Source organism: Paralichthys olivaceus, chromosome 19 (assembly GCF_024713975.1).
Source record: "Paralichthys olivaceus isolate ysfri-2021 chromosome 19, ASM2471397v2, whole genome shotgun sequence".
Lineage (NCBI taxonomy): Eukaryota > Metazoa > Chordata > Actinopteri > Pleuronectiformes > Paralichthyidae > Paralichthys > Paralichthys olivaceus.
Genome location: NC_091111.1, coordinates 15,229,688 through 15,250,373, shown reverse-complemented (window position 1 = coordinate 15,250,373; position 20,686 = coordinate 15,229,688). Strand labels below are relative to the sequence as shown.

General features: G+C 41.8%; 3 protein-coding genes across 6 annotated transcripts; all 3 read left to right on the top strand.

Moving 5' to 3' along the window:
- The first annotated feature begins 953 nt into the window (after positions 1-953).
- On the top strand, positions 954-5,461 carry paplnb (papilin b, proteoglycan-like sulfated glycoprotein). The gene is made up of 13 exons (XM_069515163.1): positions 954-1,086; positions 1,318-1,398; positions 1,755-1,864; positions 2,002-2,062; positions 2,172-2,274; positions 2,414-2,544; positions 2,763-3,080; positions 3,182-3,358; positions 3,448-3,598; positions 3,674-3,757; positions 4,253-4,409; positions 4,494-4,572; positions 4,836-5,461. The coding sequence occupies exons 2-13, from the start codon at positions 1,342-1,344 to the stop codon at positions 5,121-5,123; spliced, it is 1,716 nt and encodes a 571-aa protein (XP_069371264.1). The 5' UTR covers positions 954-1,086; positions 1,318-1,341; the 3' UTR covers positions 5,124-5,461.
- Positions 5,462-5,810: 349 nt separating this feature from the next.
- On the top strand, positions 5,811-8,809 carry erh (ERH mRNA splicing and mitosis factor). Of its 2 annotated transcripts, XM_020109157.2 has the most exons (5): positions 5,811-5,953; positions 6,371-6,458; positions 7,210-7,330; positions 7,438-7,555; positions 8,348-8,809. In XM_020109157.2, exons 1-4 carry the CDS (start codon positions 5,951-5,953, stop codon positions 7,538-7,540), a joined length of 315 nt encoding a protein of 104 aa, XP_019964716.1. In that variant the 5' UTR covers positions 5,811-5,950; the 3' UTR covers positions 7,541-7,555; positions 8,348-8,809. The 2 variants fall into 2 exon arrangements, with proteins under 2 accessions (XP_019964716.1, XP_019964715.1); XM_020109156.2 differs by having other exon boundaries at positions 7,438-8,809.
- Positions 8,810-8,811: 2 nt separating this feature from the next.
- Positions 8,812-18,632, top strand: smek1 (SMEK homolog 1, suppressor of mek1 (Dictyostelium)). 3 transcript variants are annotated; one of them, XM_069515162.1, is made up of 15 exons: positions 8,812-8,904; positions 10,323-10,378; positions 10,475-10,573; positions 10,710-11,327; positions 12,307-12,384; positions 12,477-12,593; positions 13,887-14,003; positions 14,165-14,296; positions 14,595-14,697; positions 14,804-14,962; positions 15,060-15,229; positions 15,619-15,761; positions 16,400-16,590; positions 16,819-17,030; positions 17,445-18,632. In XM_069515162.1, exons 4-15 carry the CDS (start codon positions 10,785-10,787, stop codon positions 17,571-17,573), a joined length of 2,094 nt encoding a protein of 697 aa, XP_069371263.1. In that variant the 5' UTR covers positions 8,812-8,904; positions 10,323-10,378; positions 10,475-10,573; positions 10,710-10,784; the 3' UTR covers positions 17,574-18,632. The 3 variants fall into 3 exon arrangements, with proteins under 3 accessions (XP_069371263.1, XP_019964713.1, XP_019964714.1); XM_020109154.2 differs by lacking the exon at positions 8,812-8,904 and adding an exon at positions 9,017-10,143; XM_020109155.2 differs by lacking the exon at positions 8,812-8,904 and adding an exon at positions 9,020-10,143 and having other exon boundaries at positions 15,622-15,761.
- The last annotated feature ends 2,054 nt before the right edge of the window (positions 18,633-20,686 follow it).

Below are 20,686 nucleotides of genomic sequence, written 5' to 3'. Positions count from 1 at the left end.
TTTTAGGCTGATTGTATTTATTTTTTTCACTAGTTAAAAATGAATTAAAAATATATATGTTAAGTTCAAAAACACATTATATCAGTTAGATAAGCCAGATTGAAGCATGTTACAAGGAATCCACCTTTTCATTGCATAAAGTTAAATCTTCCCCTTTTTGGAATATAGGTTTAATAAAACTGCAACTTTATGAGCTTAACAAAGGTGCGATTTGTTCCATTGCTTTCATACTAGATGACTATGTGCTGCTGTCTTTAACACAGGGTGATGATTAGACTGTAAACTTCATGTCAACAAATCATTTACTAGCATTTATGCTGTCATCAGTTTTATTTCCTGCACCTCACACAAACACATACATAGTTATTTTTTCCATCACCTCGGCATTCTGCATTCATATAAGACCAAAGTTTATATTATACTCTCATTCGCCCTCTGGCAAAGGAATTTTTCTTTCTACTGATTCCCGTATATCTTCCATATTCCCTTCCCATACTCCACCGTGGTTTCTCACTTTAAATAAATCTAAATACAGCCTTGGGGCAATGTTTACCTCCCACCAGCACAGCGTCTGTGTTTAGTGGTTATGAGATGTGCAAAAGGGACAATCAGTGGATGGCAATGTGAGGAAAAATCACATTTCAATGTTTTTGTATGTGAAAACTATTATTGCTTTCACGGTCGCAAGTTCATGCATGAAATCATTAAATTATCTGTTTTCAAAAAAACGTCTGGTTTTTGTTCTTCTTCCTTATTTTTCATTGATTACATTTTAATTTTTACACTAGGACAGAAAAATAAAAAGTTGTATCAAAACTTTTAAACCAAAATAAATCCACAGCCCGAGGGTCTGAACTGAAGACACTCTGTTCCACTGAGGAAATAACAGCTTGTATTCATCTTCAGAAAAAGAAGAGGGAAAAAAAAAAAAATCAGTGGTTGAAACCTGACACTTTATGGGGCCGCAGAGTTTGTGAGCAGAGCGGGTGTGAAGATAAAAAGCTGGGTGTCATTCACTGCCTTCACTCCTGAGGTGCACGTCCCTCTGGATGACTGGTCGACCAGCAGAGAGCTCACTTTAAGACGGTAAGAAAGATTCTAATTCATTCGGATTTATTATCAGCATGTTTAAACTATGCAGGTGAAACACTCTTATCTCTTATCTATTAATCTATGTCTTAAACATTAGGAAAGGAATCACCAGTGGAATCAAGCATGATCTGATACACATACATGGAGGAATTGCACATGCATGATTCATATATGATATTTCTTGCACTGAAAGTTGAATTATTTAGTTGCTTTACGTCTCATCAGTTCTGCAGTGGATCCTTAGTGAACATGAAGATGCTGTTAATCCTGAGTCTCCTGCAGCTGCTGCCTGTACCTGCCTTCACTGTGAGTCTTTAATTCCTTCTGCTGACAATATTAATAATATCATATCATTAGCACATGTTAGCGCTTAAGTATGAATGGAAATGGAAAAGAACGCCAAGTACAGTACGTCCAGAAATCTCAACCTAAAAATACCAAGTATCTAAGAAAAGGTATTGATGTTGTTTATGTGTCACAGAGCAGGTTTACAGAAGATGCTATTCGAAGTGTAGGCGGTGGTTTGTGGCTAAATGTTCCAGCTTCTATTTCGGTGTCTCAAGCATGCTCTTAGTGTGTGTTAGTGGTTCACGGTTGGCTGTGATATGCCGTGTGAGAGCGTAGCAGCCGAGCGAGTGGGAGTTTCCCTGTGTGTTTTTCAGCTGACGCAGCCGACCCATGACTACTGGGGAGAGTTTGGAGCCTATGGGCCCTGCAGCCGCACCTGCGGCACAGGAGTGACCATGAGAACCAGGAAATGCATCACATCAAGGTAGGACATGGAGTCGCAGAGTCAGAATGAGATGATTGTCTCATGATCTGAGTTGAAATAAGCTGAAAGTAACCAAATTGCCAAATGTATAATTTACCACAAAAGACAAATGGAGCACTCTATTCTCTCTCTTACAGAACAGACGGAGGACATAACTGCCTGGGATCTTCTAAATCCTTCCGAACCTGCAACACAAAAGTAATTATCCCTAAACTAGGTTTCATTTATCTTATATACAAATGACATCAACCAACGACCTGCACTAATGTATCATACACCAGTAATCCAACATGTTGTGTGGTTGTAGGAATGTCCAGCTGGGTCCAGGAACTTCAGGGAGGAGCAGTGCTCCCAGTTTGACAGAGGGGACTTCCAGGGCAAACACCGCACATGGGTGCCTTACTACGGAGGTTAAACACCTGTTATTATACTGTACAATCACATCATCTGAATCCATGTGACATTGACATTTGATTCTGAGCAGGACAAACTTCTTACAGATAATATCTGACAAAGGTTTTTACGATGACTATATCTTTAATGTTCTAGCATCCAATCCATGTGAGCTGAACTGTGTCCCAAGAGGAGAGAACTTCTTCTATCGACACAGACCTGCAGTGGTGGATGGGACGCCGTGTTACGTGGGCCGCACTGATATCTGTGTGGACGGCTTCTGCAGGGTGAGAGCAAAATGGAGATTCAAGGTCAAGGTCATTAGGTGGCCTAACAAAACATGTCTTTTGGCCGCTTTTTTTTCCTCTTTGTATTCTCAGTAGCCTGACATAATGATTTGATTAACTGTTTTCTTCCTCTGATCATTCACTTCATTTATCATTGAGTTGGTTTGTTCACAGTGTTTTTTTCTGCAAACACAATTACAATCATGCATCTTTTTTAGATACTGAACCATGGAGAGTTTATAGGCTTGGATGAGGACATTAATTCTGTGCACTCAGCTGCTCCTGTTGTTGTCGCTCCTCACCCAAGTGAGACGCTCACGTACATCTACAAAACCGGTGTCTACGGCGAGTGCTCGGCCTCCTGCAGTGGAGGCATGCAGCATCGCAGTGTGGAGTGCTGGGTTCAGGACCTGGCAAACCCCCGTGTGGTGGAGGAGACCCACTGCATCACCCAGCGCCTGCAGAGGCCTCATAGTCAGCAGGCCTGCAACATGCAACCATGTGCTGCTGAGTACAGTGTCTCCAGCTTCAGTGTGGTTTGTATCTCGATGTTGATTTTACATTTTACATCATGAAGGCAGGAATATAAATTTATGATGATACAAGATTTTAATATATTGTTGCATACTATGTCCAGTGTTCAGTCACCTGTGGGGAAGGCCAGCAGTCAAGGGAGGTGATCTGTGTGGGACCAAGAGGGGAACATCTGGGCGATCACTCCTGTAGTGGACTGGCACGACCCCCCTCTACCCAGGCGTGCCGCAGACCTGCCTGTCACACTCGCATCACCTGGCACGTGACTGACTACGGCCTGGTGCGTAAAGAGAAAAAGTATTTTCTACTACAGAGACAGCTTTTAAATATCCTCATTCTTCCTCACTCTGTCTTGTCTTGTGTCTGCAGTGCACTCGAAGCTGTGGAGGGGGCGTGAGGGAGAGGAGGGTCGGCTGTTTTGATACAGATTTGAACCCGTACCCTGAAGCCCGGTGTGGATCAGCGAGCAGGCCTGTCTCTGTGGAGGCGTGCAACTCGCAGTCATGCCCAGGAACACAAAGTAAGCCCAATCTGAACTTTGTTAGTTTAATTATTTGTGTTTGTTTGTTGTTAATTAATGCAATTTTGTCTTTAGCGGTCCCGAGCGTGCAGGATTCAAGGGCACATGAAAGCACCATGAGAGGTTTTGTTCCCCATGTTCCATCAGGAGACCCCTCAGGTATGAAGCAGAGGATGAAGTTTTATTCTCTGTCTATGCATGTTTGAACATGCATTTAATTTACATGTGTATAGGCTTACGTTTATGATCTGCCAAGAATTTTAAGAGTGAATGTGCAACCGGTTATTGTAGATTTGTCATCACTAAAACAGATTATTTGGGAATGAATGCCTCCTTGTGGAAATAAAAATAAAACCTGTCTTTACACTATTGTACTTGACGAGAACATGATTGCTCAGTTTTCTCCTATTCACAAACACAAAACAAAACTGTTTTTGTACCACTTAACTATTGAAGACCATATTTAGATTATAAAATACATAATACAGCCAAACTCCGCTGATATGAAATTATAATCCTACAACCTAAAAATCTAAACAAATACAGTGATCAGCCATAACCTTAACTGAACATATAAAACATGCCATGGACATGTACTGATCAGTGTAGCCTTAGCAGTATGTTTTACCACGTCTTTGTGTTAACTTGCTTTAGCTTCTGGATCTCAAACAAACACTGCCAACGAACTCTACCCGTCTGTGGTCGGCCCTTACTGTGCACAGTCATCTTATGGCTGCTGTCCTGACGGCCATACGTCTGCCACTGGACCCAGGAACCAGGGCTGCACCCAGGATGACTGTGTTCGCAGCAGGTAATATTAACTATGTGACGAAAATGTTATTGACGAAGAGATGGAATAAAGCATTCTCATATTTAATACAAATATCTTCTGTAGGTATGGCTGTTGTTTGGATGGGGTGACTCCAGCGCAAGGATTTGGAAGAGCTGGATGTCCTGAGTACCAGACAACTGTGGTATGAATCACATTTGTTCCTCATCTTGTTTGAATAAACTTATTAAAGCTGTTGAATAATGCAAATGTATCTCAAGGCTGTTTGACTGATTTTACAAATGAAAGTCAGTTTTCTCTTTTTGCCATTACTCCAACTGCAGAACACTTATTCAAAGCTGAACCAAGCATCTGCAGACAGTCTCTTTACCTGTTATCAGTTTGCATATAGTGCTAATAAATTTACCAGCTACAGTTTCCGTAAAGATTTCTTCTCACCTTGTTCAGGAGCGGCCACCATCACCTCCTGTCGCTCCGTCCCCTGGCAACGTGTGCTCCCTGCCTCGTGATGAGGGGACCTGTGACACCTGGATGATCCGCTTCTTCTATGACTCAGGCAGCGGTAAATGCACTGAGTTCTGGTACGGAAGCTGTCATGGTAATGCCAACAACTTTGTGTCCCTGGAGGCGTGCCAGAGAGAGTGTGGGCAAGTGGGGAGGGAGCCCCGGCCTCCACCTCCCAGAGGGGCAACAAGGAGAGCTTCACCCATGGGTGCTATTAGAGCCAGGGCATAACCATGAACACAACTGATACCTCCAGTACGTTAAGAATGACAAGATTGCCCTCATTATGATGCAATTTGTATACATATATGCTATATATGTAAATATGTACTGTGAAACCTACCACATCCCACATTTCATTTAAACATCAGAAATACATTTAAAATGATCTAGATACACTCACATTATAACAAATACAATCACAGCTCTTGAGCTTGAATTAATCGCATTCTTTTATTTTTGGCATTTTGTTTGTGTTATTCATTTGTGTTATCCCTTAATTGTCCAGAGTAATAGTGTCATGATTAAATCATTAAACCTAATCAATAAATTGAAAAAAAGTTGGTCTGGTTTAAGTATGTCTCTAATTTTTCTTGCAACGTTTCCAAAAGTGCACCTTACTTGGATTCGACACCCTTTGAATTAAAAATTTGGTCAGTTTTATAAAGTAAAATAAAAGTGAATCATAAAATGGTGTGATTTAATAAAGTACTTTAGTTGATATTCTTGGAGATTCCCTTTTTACCTTTCACAATAAACACTTTAAATACTTGTACTTTCAAGTATGTCTACTTACTGAAGTAAGTATTTTAAAAATGATTCATAGACACAAAGAACAAGGTTCATCCAGCAGCTTTAATGCTGGACGCTTTATTTTGAAACAAGAACTTTATTCTGAAGGCACTACGCTCAACAACCGGAAGCAGACGTTTTTCATTTCCGGTGAACATTTCTGCTCAAACAGCTGCATCGCACGGGGGATTGTGAAGCAACAAACCGCGAATTTTGTACAGTTTTCCATCTCAAATAAGTAGAAAACGTCTCCGGTCCACACAAACATGGTGAGTTCTTTCTCCTCTTCGAATAATCATGTGAAGAAGCACCGCTTTAGCCACGTTAGCTGCTTTTGAATCTAGCGCAGCTAAGCTAACAAGCTCGGAGGCTAACCTCTGCTCCTCCGTCAAACATTGATTTTCTCTCATCTGTTCTGTTGCTATAACCACCAGCTTTTAACGTTAGGTCGCAATTAAACCATATTTGTCTGTGAAGTCTGAAAATGAATGAGGTTTGCAGGATGTTTGTGAAATATTATTAACTCACGTTTCAGTGAAATGTTGCTAAATAACTAGCGTTTACCTCCTGGTTGAAAATCTGTGTTACAGGCACAGTTTAGCATCGACTGCACAGCTCTATGTGTCTGAAGTGACAAAGATATGTTTCCTAATCCTGTGCATTAAACATTTCACTTATTTTTACAGTCGCACACAATTTTGCTCGTCCAACCAACCAAGAGACCTGAGGGCCGCACATACGCTGACTATGAGTCAGTGAATGAATGTATGGAAGGTGAGTGTGCAGATGCTTTAAAGTGCTTTTGATTCCTCGATCTCTTTGCTTCTGTGTCATTACATGTGGTTTGATTGGTTATTTAATACTCCTTATTTAGCTCTAAGGGCAGTGATGGTATCATGTCCCACTGAGGTTATATTAATAAAAAACGTTATGTATATGGCCCCTTTCAAAACACAGTTACAAGATGCTTCACAGGTTAAAAATGAAAAATGAAAGCAAACAATAGGATACAGTTGAAAAGCAAACACTAAGAAACATTTAAAAGTAAATTTGAAGACCACACAACAGCAGGACACAGATGCAGAGATGGAAAATGTTACACATGAGAAAGAGTAAGAACAAGATTAAATAAAACATTATGAAATGTTTTGAATGGATGATAAGTTCAAGACAAAAGTCCGCCAATAAAAATGTGTCTTTAAGAGAGATTAAAGAGAGGATAAGGAGTTTGCCAGGTGGATCTCCTCAGTCAAAGAGTGTGAGCCCTGACAGAAATGGCCCCGTCACCCTTGGGCCTCAGGCTCATCCAGTGTGTAATTGGGATTTTAGCATGGATGAGCTAAAATGCTTGATGGAGATTGTTTTCATTTTAAAACATGGTTTTGAATTAAAAATGTATCTATGTGAACATAGTGTACTCTCCCTACTCAACCTTGTTACATTGTCGTGTAACTTCAATGCACTTAAGGAAAGTTGTTGTTCGCCATTTTATTTTGATGCACATGAATTCCTGTTTCTCATCCAGGTGTGTGCAAAATGTATGAAGAGCATCTGAAGAGGATGAATCCAAACAGTCCCTCCATCACTTATGACATCAGTCAGCTGTTTGACTTCATCGACGACTTGGCCGATCTTAGCTGTCTTGTGTAAGTTTGATCGGTCTGGCGTACTGCTAGTATTTGAATGAACACCATGCTTGCATTGAGTGTGTTGATCACTTTCAGTAAACAAATCGTTTTGAAATTTCAAACAGGTACAGAGCTGACACCCAGACATACCAACCATACAACAAAGACTGGATCAAGGAGAAGATTTATGTCCTCCTGCGACGTCAGGCTCAGCAGGCGGCAAAGTAAAGGCGTCAGTGACAGGTTGTCCTGCTACACACACCTGGAAGGAGTTTACACTGCACTACATTTCCACAGCATCTTATAGATCTGTGTATATGGACAACATTGTCAGTTTGATAAGGGGTGGGTTTTCACATTATACTATACATTGGAAAAGGTTCTGGTTTCAAAAATTGAGTAACATGGGACATTTGGGCTTTATATTGAAATGGAGTTGTGCTCTGCAGCACCGATGTTTGTTACATCAAGAGGATAGAGGTGTGGATGGCTGCAGGTTGGAGTGGGCGATCTAACAGTTGATATCGTGAAACATCTTAAGATGTCAAGGATCTGTTGTGAAATTGTAGAGATTATGACATTTTATGACATGTACTCTTGCTCTACCCTTTTGATCATGCAACAAACCGACAGAATGATTGTCCACGAGATGGCTCTACTATTATATCATGTATGGTTCAATTCATGTGTCGTATTTGAAAAACGGTTTTAACGTATGCTAGCAAATGACTGGGCATTTGTAGTGTGGCGGTAGTTCACCTGTGCACAAATATCTTTGTCAGGAATCTTCTGGGTATTCTGGAGGAAATACAACGGATCAGTTCAACTAACTTTAAGGAAGCAAATGAACATGTCAAAAGTGTTTACAACCCCACTTAACAAGGTCCCGATAGAGACGGTTATCATTGACCATCACATCAGAGCAGTCGAAGAACTGTAATAAAAGGAGCAAATCATGAAAAGACATGACTCAGGTGGTCCATGAATCCCCAACTTCTCAACAGTACATCTTTGTGTGTGATCTTGTGTCAAAAGGTTCATGATATGATTATTTGGAAGATCGCCCCCTACTATCTGCAAGGACTAACTTATTGATGGAGAGGGATCCCTGTCTGAAGAAGTGCTCCACAGGCTAGATGGAGGAAAAAAAACTTTGTGATCATCAAATGTTAGTAGTGTGATTTCAGTTTTACATATTACTTATGTGACATGTTTTTTTTTTTTTATATATATAAACCTTTTCTGGGCAGTGGGATTTGAACATGCAGTGGATTTTGGATGCAGGTGATGTATTTTTAAATCAGTAAATGTCCACTATTAATTTAACTGATCACAGATAGTTTTTTTTTTTCCCTTCCATATTTCTTGTTATTATTGTTACCATAGCCTACGATCATTTTGTAAAATGCTGATGATTTTTTGTTTTGCATAGATTTCAACTGCCCCTGTTGTTGTTTTAAGTTTGATTCAAATAAAAAATAAACTATTGTTTTCTGACCAGTGTCTCCAAACGTTTCCTGTTAAAATCCAGATTTGATTTGCGGATGCACGTCAAGCAGAACGTTGTGCACCGTGCACTGGAGGGCTGCGTGGTAAGTTTTATATTCAAACTTCTGAAAGTTGCAGGAGCCAGAAAACGAGCTTCGGTCTGTGTACTGTGTCTTTAAATGTGGCGGGCTGCCCTGTTGTTGCTGTGCTGGAAACCCCGTACTGACTGTGAAGGGACCCAAGATGGCTGACTACTCACGGGGGGGGGACCAGTTAGCAATTATCTGAGCCGTTCGGGAATGAATGGCAAATAGCGCTGTAATGTCAGGCGTAACCTCGGAGTAACCGCACGGCAGTAGTTTGTTGGTTCACACGGTTGTTTGGGATGCACGGATACCGGTATGGAGAGGGTGGTCTCTCCGCGGCCCCGAGCCAGAACATGGCGGAACACTTGGGGCAGAAATAGCGGCTAACGGCTAGCTAGCTGGCGTATTATTCAGACACAATTGGGGAACGCTGGCGCGGGGGGTTTAACACGGTGTCCGCGGGTGTGAAATAATGCTATCGGTGCACAGCTCTGCTCGTTTTGCTTTCAATTGTTGTTTCCAGCATTGAGCATGTGGAGCGTAGGCAATTAGCGCGCAAGCTAACTCGGTAGTCTTGCTAGCTAACGCACCAAGCTAACGTTGCCCTCCAGCGTACAGACTGTACTATCGGGCAGGCTGGGTGCGTTGGGAACCAGCGGTCGTTACAGCCGAGTTTATTCTGAATACTGCTCCCTCGGCTGTGTGTTGGGGGGGGGGGGGGGGGGGGTGTAATGTCTGCCAGCTATTGTTTTGACTATTAACGCGGTAGCAAACGCCAATGCCCTCCGCACTGTAAGCGAGTCCGTCGTTAGCTTGCTGCAGCGCTCTGTGAGTCTCCTCAGCGCGATAAGTTTGAGACAGCCCGTTGTAAATAAACATATCGTAGTTGTGACTGCGGGGATCGATCGGGGACTCTTCCTGGTTCCTCGCCCAGGACTTTGGAATAAGCTCAGCCCGGTTGAGCACTCGACACGGGTGAAACCAGCGCTGCACCGTAGAGGTGAACGAGGAAAAGTGAAGTTGTGGTGTCACTAGGTGAGGCGGACACCCTGTGAGACAAAGCCGAGAGGGAAGGTCCGGGAGGGGGATACCGGCCACCACCACCACCTGCCAGGATGACGGACACTCGCCGACGAGTCAAAGTCTACACCCTCAATGAGGACAGACAGTGGGATGACCGTGGGACCGGACACGTCTCCTCGGCTTATGTAGAGCGATTGAAAGGCACATCTCTGCTGGTGCGAGCAGAGAGCGATGGTAAGGGATCGGTCCGAGTCCAGCATGTGTCAGTCAATCAGCTGTAGTTGTGGTTATTATGCCAACAGCACCTGGCACTGATGCAACCCTCATTTGTATGCAACACATGACCCATCCTCCTCATGTAAGTCCTGTTCATAATAATGATGCATATGTGTTATCTTTGTTCAACCTGACAGGTTCCCTACTGCTGGAGTCCAAAATCAACCCAAACACAGCTTACCAGAAACAGCAGGTAAGTGTTGTATGCTGTCATAGTGCAGCATGGAAGATGTGGATTTCCCTTCTCTGTGTTCCGGTTGTACAGTGGCTTTGTTTTTCTTTTCAAAAGGACACATTGATAGTGTGGTCAGAAGCAGAGAACTACGATCTGGCACTCAGCTTCCAAGAGAAGGCTGGCTGTGATGAAATCTGGGAGAAAATATGCCAGGTAAGTGCCCTTCTCTGTGTGTGGGTGTGTGTTTGTCTGCTCCATCTGCGTGTGCATTTAATATTATATGTGGTGGGTGGTTATTTTAGTAGTGTCTGCAACTACAGTACTTACATTCACTGTTTGTCTCGTTCAGGTGCAGGGGAAAGACCCATCAGTGGACATCACCCAGGATGTAGTGGACGAGTCTGAGGAAGAGCGCTTCGAGGACATGTCGTCGCCAGGTCTAGAGTTGCCACCATGTGAACTGACCCGCCTGGAGGACCTAGCCGAACTGGTGGCCTCCTCACTCCCATCGCCACTGCGGCGCGAGAAACTGGCACTTGCTGTGGAGAACGAGGGCTACATTCGCAAGCTCCTGGAACTGTTCCGCGTGTGTGAGGATTTAGAGAATCGAGAGGGACTGCACCACCTCTACGAAATCATTAAAGGCATCTTCCTGCTCAATCGCACGGCACTCTTTGAAGTTATGTTCTCTGACGAGTGCATCATGGACGTCATTGGTTGTCTGGAGTTTGACCCGGCGCTCCAGCAGCCACGGCGGCATCGAGAGTTTCTCACTGAGACAGCTCGCTTTAAGGAGGTGATCCCCATCTCTGATCCCGAACTGCGTCAGAAAATACACCAGACATATCGGGTGCAGTATATTCAGGACATGGTGCTGCCCACGCCCTCTGTATTTGAGGAAAACATGCTGTCCACCCTGCACTCCTTCATCTTCTTCAACAAGGTGGAGATTGTGGGCATGCTACAGGTGAGAGAGGCAGACATTACGTGTGTTGCCAGTGAAACACATTTGTCATCAGTGTTTTTACTAGGTTGTATGTGTGCACCACATTTTCACAGAGAAATCTTTAGCAAATGCATGTGATACACATTTATATTACCTCAATACAAGGAACCTTTCCAGACAATCCTGTCATGACATTGGAATGTACACATAAGAGAAAATTTTTGAAAACAGTGTTTATGCAGTGAGAACTGTAAATTACAGTAATTGTAGGATTGTACAAAGGTTTTATTTTTGGCTGATTGTGCTTTACCCAGTCTGAGTTTGTCTGCTAGTCTTTTATGGTCATGTGACCTTTGTGTTTTTGTACTGTGTCAACTCAGCAGTGTTTATGTATGGCCGTCTCCATAGAGATGGAGAAGTGTTGTGTAAATCAGTTATGCTGTGGTAGAGGAAAACTGAAACTGGCACGCTGTTGACTCCGGTACACTGTGCTATGTGAAGTTGTGAAGTCAAACAACTGATGCAGACCTTCCTCACTCACCAAGAAGCAGCAGCTTTATTAAGCCAAAATTAACAACTTAAAATAACACATGATAAACTGGATCATAGCTATCACTAAATGCTACTCCGTTTTCAGTACAAAGCATCCTAGGTACATAATCTATCATCTATATACAGCACATTTTCTAAATGTAAACTGCAGTAGTTTAGACATCACAGTAATTAAATATGTGTTTTATTTCTGGTTGTATATTGAATGTAAAGGTGTGTATAACAACAAACTATGTCGCACTATAATTGTGCTTTTAAATCATTTTTGTGTAAATATGGTGAGTGCTTCTTTTTACCCTGTATCGGTTTTGAAACTACTTTGTTGTAATAGATTTGGATGAGTGTACAATTAGCCGTAGAACACTAATCTTTTTCTTTTTTTATTAAAAACATCCTGACTTGTTGACCCACTATGTGATACTCATCTCCTCTTCTATTTTGCTGCCAGGACGATGAGAAGTTTCTGACAGACCTCTTTGCACAGCTAACAGATGAGGCTACTGATGACGACAAAAGACACGAACTGGTATGTCCCGTTGTGTCAGATTACTTTTTAAGTTATTGTCATTTTTCTCCTTGTCCTTTTATTTCATGGAGCTGTGTTTGTTTGTCTTTCAGGTGAACTTCCTAAAGGAATTCTGTGCATTCTCACAAACGTTACAACCTCAAAACAGAGACGCCTTCTTCAAGACATTGTCAAACATGGGCATTTTACCTGCACTAGAGGTCATACTGGTGAGTGCAGCAGTCTCAAAATTGGAATTAAGTTTGTTGTGCAGTGCTTAGACATACAAGGAATTTGGGGTTGTTAGCTTTTGACAGTGGGGCTACCCCTTTATGCATTAAGATCAAGGAAGGTACATTGATAAACTGAAAGTTAAAGACAAAAGAAAAGAAGTGTTGGCAGTGTGTCGTTAAAACTGCATCTGTTCCGTACAAGCTATTTTGTTGCCAGGTGTTGTGCACAGAAAAAAAACACCCTGCGGAGGAAGCAAAATCAGATGGTCTGTGGTATTTTGTTCTACTGTGTTGTGACTGAGGAGCCAGTTATGTGATTTGCATATTTATGCATGCAGGTCTTGTTATTTTCTCAAGTCAAAGAAGATTTCTGTTTCAGCTTTAGACATGACATAGCACTTTTTCTTTAGCAAGTCGAACAAGCTCTGCAGTAAAACACACTAGATATTAGTTTTGTCTATATAGGATTAAACCTTAAAGCTTGTCATTCATCGGGCATGTACTGTATATAGTAAAGTTCAAGTAGCTACAGGGTGACATGGTATTTGAAGACATCTACAGGAAAATGTAGAAAGGAGCATTTGCTGGTTTTGGGTCATATGACAGCAAAGACACATTCAATATCAGTTACTTATGAATGTAAATTCAACCAGACTGTTGCTATTCCAAACATCCTGAGCTTAACAGATGCAAAATATTAAAAGTGCTGGGTCAACTTCTATTTGTTGTGTTTGAACTGTTAGTGTGTCAGTGTGCTACTGATCACAGATCAGCAGAATTCACTCTCAAATTCAAGTGTGGACAGATTCTGCCACATGCTGAACGACACAAGGTTTTATTTACAGCTTATTCAGTTTCTATTTATAGTTTCCACAAACACAACAGTGACAACAATTTGTTCAAAAAAAAAAAAACACTACGTGCATAATAATATTTAAACTACCAATTCACCACAAATGCAGGTCGGGGAAAAACATCTTGACAAACTAATAATCTAATATAAAGTTGATGATTGACGCATACTCTAGTTGAGGTGTGTACTTGTAACACGTGTACACTGTTGGACATACAAACATTTGTGAGAGTAATACCGATTCCTCCCTACTTTTGACACACTCTTAGACGTCAACAAAGGAGAAACATAAAATAATCTGAAGGTGAAACCAACTGATTCAGGGTCCCTTTTCACCATTGTGTCTATTCTCATTTTGTTTTTAAAACATAAGTTTATTGGTCCTCAAGGGGAAATTCACAACCCACTGACAAATACAATGCATGTTCACCAAACAGGGAATGGATGATGTTCAGGTGCGTGGGGCAGCCACAGATATCTTCTCTTATCTGGTGGAGTACAACCCCTCCATGGTACGAGAGTTCGTCATGCAGGAATCTCAGCAGAATGATGATGTAAGTACATGAACAAAACTAGACAGGCATCTTCTCCAGCATTTTATCTTAGTGTTACCACACATCCAGTGTTTTGATATTGACATATGAGCATGATATGCATTCATGATCCAGGTGGATATTAGTGTTCTGTCACTAATGATTATTTGTTGCCCCACCAGGACATCCTCCTGATCAACCTGATCATTGAACACATGATCTGTGACACAGACCCAGAACTAGGGGGGGCGGTGCAGCTGATGGGCCTGCTAAGGACTCTGGTGGACCCAGAGAATATGCTGGCGACCGCAAATGTGAGTTTGCATTCTGAATCTATTGGTCCCACAGTCACATCTATACATATAAAATAGAAGAATGGAATCTGTGTCAACATTGGGAGAATTGACCTTAGTTCAGATATAGAAGACAAATCAGGAAAAAAATAAATATCCATACTGGATCGTCTTTATTTTTCTGCAAATCAAGATAGTCCCTCGTAAATGATTATTCACCTTTTTTTCCAAGTGTTGTGAACTGGGAAAGCTGTCACTGCAGTACATTTCAAAGTCGAGCTGTTCAGCAAATATATTCTATCTTTTCTTCTTTTTCCAGAAAACAGAAAAGACAGAGTTCCTGAGCTTCTTCTACAAGCACTGTATGCACGTCCTCTCGGCTCCACTACTGGCCAACACCACAGAGGAAAAACCCAGCAAAGGTATAGAATATCTGCGACCTGTATGGACACATGTGTGATGGGGTTTTTATTGTTTAAACGTTGTCAACAAGTATATTCTTAGTCACCATCTGTCTTTTACATTTAGATGACTTTCAAACATCCCAGTTGCTGGCCTTGATCTTGGAGCTGTTGACGTTCTGTGTTGAGCATCACACCTATCACATCAAGAACTATATCATCAACAAGGACATTCTCAGGAGGGTACTGGTGCTCACTGCGTCTCAGCACGCGTTCCTGGCCCTATGTGAGTCTACATCTTTAACTCTTAGTTCCTGCCAACTCAGACAGACCTAGCCTCATAGTTTGGAGCCCAATATTGATCTCTATGTCCGTATAACCAGGTGCCCTGCGCTTCATGCGGAGGATCATTGGTCTGAAGGATGAATTCTATAATCGCTACATCATGAGGAACTTTCTTTTTGAGCCCGTCATCAAGGCCTTCCTCAACAATGGATCGCGCTACAATCTCATGAACTCGGCCATCATTGAGATGTTTGAGTATGTCCGTGTGGTGAGTATATCCTGAATCTGTTTCATTTCACTCTTTACTGAATTATTTTTTATGTCCAAAGCTCGTAATGATTTCAGTGACTTCTGTGCCACTTTTCATTTTAATATATCTTTTTATGTTTATTTCTTGATATAATTTCTGGTTAGATCTTCAAAAATCACTTTAAACAATATCCATAAAAGTAAAACCTTTGAAACGTAACATTATTGATTGTGTTTAACTTGTTTGGTTTTATCTCCCCTTCTCTTTTTCTTTTGCTCATTTCCTCCTCTGCTCTTTACTCTCAACTACCATCAACTTCCATTTTCATACTTTTCATTTTCCCTCTCTGCTCCGTCTCTACACTCGTTCTTCTCTCTGTCCCTCTCTCTCTCTCCCATTGCTCCCAGGAGGATGTGAAGTCTCTCACAGCTCATATAGTTGAGAACTACTGGAAAGCTCTGGAAGACGTGGACTATGTCCAGACGTTCAAGGGCCTAAAGCTGCGGTATGAACAGCAGCGAGAGAGGCAAGACAACCCCAAACTGGATAGGTGAGAAAATCAAGGCTGCAACACTACTACTTTTACAACTGCTATCACGCTGTCACTGTTGATTTAAAGAGTGAGACAGTCCTCTGTCTGAGGGTGCGTCTCCCAATAAAAGGAAGTAGTAAAGTGAAGGATCTTCTGTCAGACTGTATTTTCTGTTTTCGTTTTAAATAAAGCATGTACACAGCACTGACTATGAAATAAATATTGAGTTACAGGTTTCTCAGTTTAACACAATGAGCCCTCTGTTAATAACTGCTCAGATTGAGCAATATACCCATTTACAGGTCAATGAGTATTGTTAATCTTTTGCAGTTCTCAGGAATAGTTGAAAAGTTCCTCTAGATCTTGTAGCACTTCTTCATTGACCTTGTGTTTTCTTCAAGACATTTAGTTTACTGTTGAAATACCCTCAGTTGTATTACATTACTCTCTGTTGGATGAGGTTACGTATGGCAACAGTGAATGAATGAATGAATGAATGAATGCATTGGCTACACAGCACGTGTGTAGATAACCTACTATACATGTGCACTGAAGTCACAAGTGTTAACTCTTGTGTCGTAAGAGTTCATTTTTCAGGATATTTTACACAGTGTGTTTTCAGTTTCAACCACTAAGCTGTACATTACCCTCTGCAGCATGCGTTCTATCCTGCGGAACCATCGCTTCCGTCGTGATGCGCGGACGCTGGAGGATGAAGAGGAGATGTGGTTCAACACAGATGAGGACGACCTGGAGGATGGTGAGGCAGTGGTTCCTCCCTCTGACAAGATGAAGAGCGAGGAAGACCTCATGGAACCTATAAGCAAATTCATGGAGAGAAAGAAATGTACGTATTTGAACTCAAAAAGAAGTAAGAAGAGAAGATCAGGGAAGAATTAGAGGATAAAGAAAAGCCTGAGTCTTAAGCTTATAACATACAATATTGATTTTGGCATATTCCAGGAAAAACAGTTCATATGTAACAATTGTTTTTGAATTACCTCAAAATGCCAGAAATCCTAAGGACCTTTAAATGAGACTGACCATTTCCTGTCTTGTCCCTCTCTGACCACAGTGAAAGACACAGACGACAAAGAAGTTCTGGGGAAGTCGAGCTTGTCGGGCCGACAGAATCCCAGCTTCAAACTCTCCTTCTCTGGCTCAACTAAAACCAGCCTATCCAGCCCCCCCTCATCTGCCTCACTGAACCCAGGTTCTCCGGGATCACCAGGGTCTCCGGGCTCAGGAGTGCGGAGCTCACCCTCGACCACAACTGTAACCACAAAGGTATGTATCAGCATGTTAATTGTAAAGGTGTATGTTGATGGTGTTTATTAAGAGACAACAGAAATGATTTTGCACAGTGTCTGTTATTGGTGTGAAAGATGAATTTGTATAAAATTAAGCTTAAACTATGAACTTCACACATTTTCATGCACCTCCCACAATCCCTGTTGTGTTCTAGAGTGAATGGTCGTTCCCACCACCCCCACCATTGCACTGTACTGAATTCATGTTTGTTAGCTTCTTTCAAACTAGAGAAGTCAAGTGCATTTCATGATAAAGGCAACATCACAGTGAACAAAAATGTGGAAAATTCACATATTAATTTTTACTGCACATCCCCCCTCTGCATAATTTCAGATTAGTGTTCAGTGCATGACAGATGAATGGACTAATTCTGTGTCTTGTCTTCTTCAGGGAGGTTTAGTGGGACTGGTAGATTATCCTGATGATGATGATGACGAGGAGGAGGAAGAGGAGGAGGAGGATGCGGAGAGTAAAGGGGAACCCCTGCCACCTTCAAAGAAATCCAAACTGAGCTCCTAAAGAAGCATCGCCGTCTCAGCTTGTGCTCTGCTCAGACAGTTTCAGTGCATAGACTTAACACAAGAATGATCAAACTTGTAAACAAATTGAATGAATGAATGAAAACCGCCCCTCTCCGTCAGCGGGTGGCCCACAGAGGAGCAGACTGTGAATGGATTTGGAGCCTCCTCAGTTTAGCCCAAGACTCGTTCATACAAGTGCCAATCGGGAGACCAGGAGTGGGTAAAAAAAAAAAAAAAAAAAAAAAAAGACAGAAAAGTGGAACAGGCCAGTGAAAGTTGGGGGGGAAGGTTCGGACTCGGACAGTACAAAACATGTTGGACTTTGATAATTCAGCAACTGGAGGAAAAGACCACACACAAAACAAGTACAAGCAGACTGAAGCCCCAGAGAGCTCACAGGCTCGGACCATAACCCACTGCCCCCCGCCCCCCACTCAGGGAAGGACATCACAGTGGCCCAGACGGGTCGGCCAATTCAGACCCAGAACCACAACTCTCACCCCACCCCCTCCTCAGAATCCTTTCTTCTTCTTTTCTCCTCTGCTCTCTCCCTTTCTTCGTCTGTTGCTTTCTGGCCCCACCCCCCTTTTTTTACGTTAGTATATAGGACCAGACGAGAGGCAGCATGTGGCAAAGAGCTGTCCTTGTTGTCGTTTGATGATGTCATCAGTGTCGTTGTTCCTCAGCGGACGTTCTTTCTGACTAGAAAAAAGCCAGCAGTTTCTTCATTATTTTCTTTTTATTTCTCTATTTGTCTCTTGTCTTTCTCCTGTTTTTTGTAAATGATAACAAAAAAGACCTGCCTTTAAATGTTCAGGACGTTTTCAGTCACACTTGAACAGGTTTTTAAAGACCTCAGTAGGTGAGCTAGTTTTACCCTTTTTGCCCTTTGAAACTGCAGATTTTTTGGAGAATTTGTAATCCCGTCTTGATTAAAGATTGAGTGGAATTCTAGATGTGATGAATTTTGTCATATCTTCTCATTTTTTTCCTTTTCCATGAGTGTACACTTAGTTGTTCAGAATATTTGGGACCATTAAAATGATCTTTGCTGTAAGTCGTCCTACTGCCCTTTGTCCTAATAACTAAAGTGTTTCTTTGCTGCCTTTTACTTTAACCATTGGTTCACTTTGTCGGGTTGACACTGCATCAGTCACACGATGACCAGATTTAACATGGACCCACAAAACATCACAATGTTCAATCTGAAGCCTGTAATTCAAGTGTCAAACAGGAAACAATTGAGCTGTGAATTGGAACGTTTCCTTCTACGGGACGGAACAATGTCGGGTATTTTCTATGACCAAGTAGTTTTGTGAAACCATGCAGTTGGCTGGATATAAAGTCAACCACAGGATTTTGTGTTTTGTGTTTTTTTATTTGATGCCTTTCTCTTCTAAAGTTCTTTTGAGGGTTTTGACAAATGATTTTGAAAAGCTTGTGAGACGGTTGCTGACATCTTTTGATTCCACCAGGTGGCACCCTTAGTCCATAAAAGTTAAGAGATGAGCAAGTCTTATGTTAAATCTGTATAATATCAAAATGAGTTTACAAAGAAAATCTTGTTTTTCTTTAGAAGCATCAGTTGTTCTATTATTACTGGTTTGGTGCAGCACTAATTATATGACAGTTCTTTATTATTTTGGTGTAGCAGAGGCTGAAGGGTATCTTCTGATCAGTGGGAAGTTTGAAGGCAGACTGGTCCTCTTGGCTTCAGTTAGTTGGACATAAAATGTTAAAATCGGTGCCACATATGACAAAATCACAAAAAAACCGACTATGTTCAGATTGTTTATTTAATCAAGGAAACTGCTTCAAAGTTGCCTCAGATGTCAAATGTTCTTTGCCAGATGATTTGTGATGTATTTATTTTTTTCCTGCAGCGTTATTTAACCTTCTAATATATAGTTAACATACTTTTACCAGTCCATGCTCCAGTATCAAAACTGAGCCACAGCACTCTGGTAAATCTTTGTTTTTTTTCAAGGAGGGAAAATATGGTGAATGTCAGCACCTCCCAGCTTATGTGGTCACCTCAGTGGGAGTTTGAGTACAACTCAAAAACAAACAGCGTCGAGGCCACCAAGGAGTCACTGTGTTGTCCCTCCAAGTGCATTGTGGCCTTCAAACATTGTTTATTAATTAAAACCCGACAGAAGAGGATCACTAGGCGCCCAGCGTGCGGCGAGAGCCGTCACACAACGCCTATTAAGGCTCCCATTCACATGAAAGCCATCTCCAGACAACAGCAGCTTTTCAAGAGCAGCCCTCCCTGCCAGTCTGTTTGCTCCTCAGCAAGAGTGTATGTGTGTGTGTGTGTGTGTGTGTGTGTGTGATCTCCCTCTCTTGCTGCTGGTGCCAGCCACTGCTCTACCAGAATGCCGGCTCCACTTCCAGTGCCAAGGCGCTCACCCGGCTCTGCCCGCCTCTATGTCTGCCAGACTGAAGAGTCTCCACCGGGGGACACTTCTGTCCAGCTTCCCGCGGGGGCCCATGAAAAGCCTCTTTGACAGCTCTCTTGATTGGCTCAACTCCATGAGCGCCCAGTCTGCCAGATATCATCTGTCTCTGGATTGATCACATCAGTAGATCTGTACACATTCAAATGATGCACTGTTATATGTTGACACTGTGTTGTATGAATATTTCCATTAGAAACAATTGCAAGCAAGAGTCACACAAGTATCTACTTTTCTATCAATGTAGGTGACACATCACATCTTTAATATTGTAATATAGGATGTTTTTATTCATTTTCTGTGATTTTCTAGGAAATAATCAATCCTGATGAAAACAATAAGCATATTTAGAGAACTGATATCTGAGTGTGCAGTTTGGTGAAGCTTGGCCGTAGACAACTGTGGTGAGTGCCATTCTTGCCCCAATATGCTGTTTGCTTCACAATAAACCCGTCAGGAGTTTTTTCTCTCTACAGTCGAGGGAACTGTTGGGTTTCTCTATCATTTATGTAAAGTGCCTTGAGATGTTGTATATTATAATTTGGTGCTATACAAATAAAATGGAATTGAATTATTCATTCTTTACACTCAAAATTCTACCGTCACACCAGGATAATGTGATTTGTTTCCTACTCTTAAAAACATTACCTCA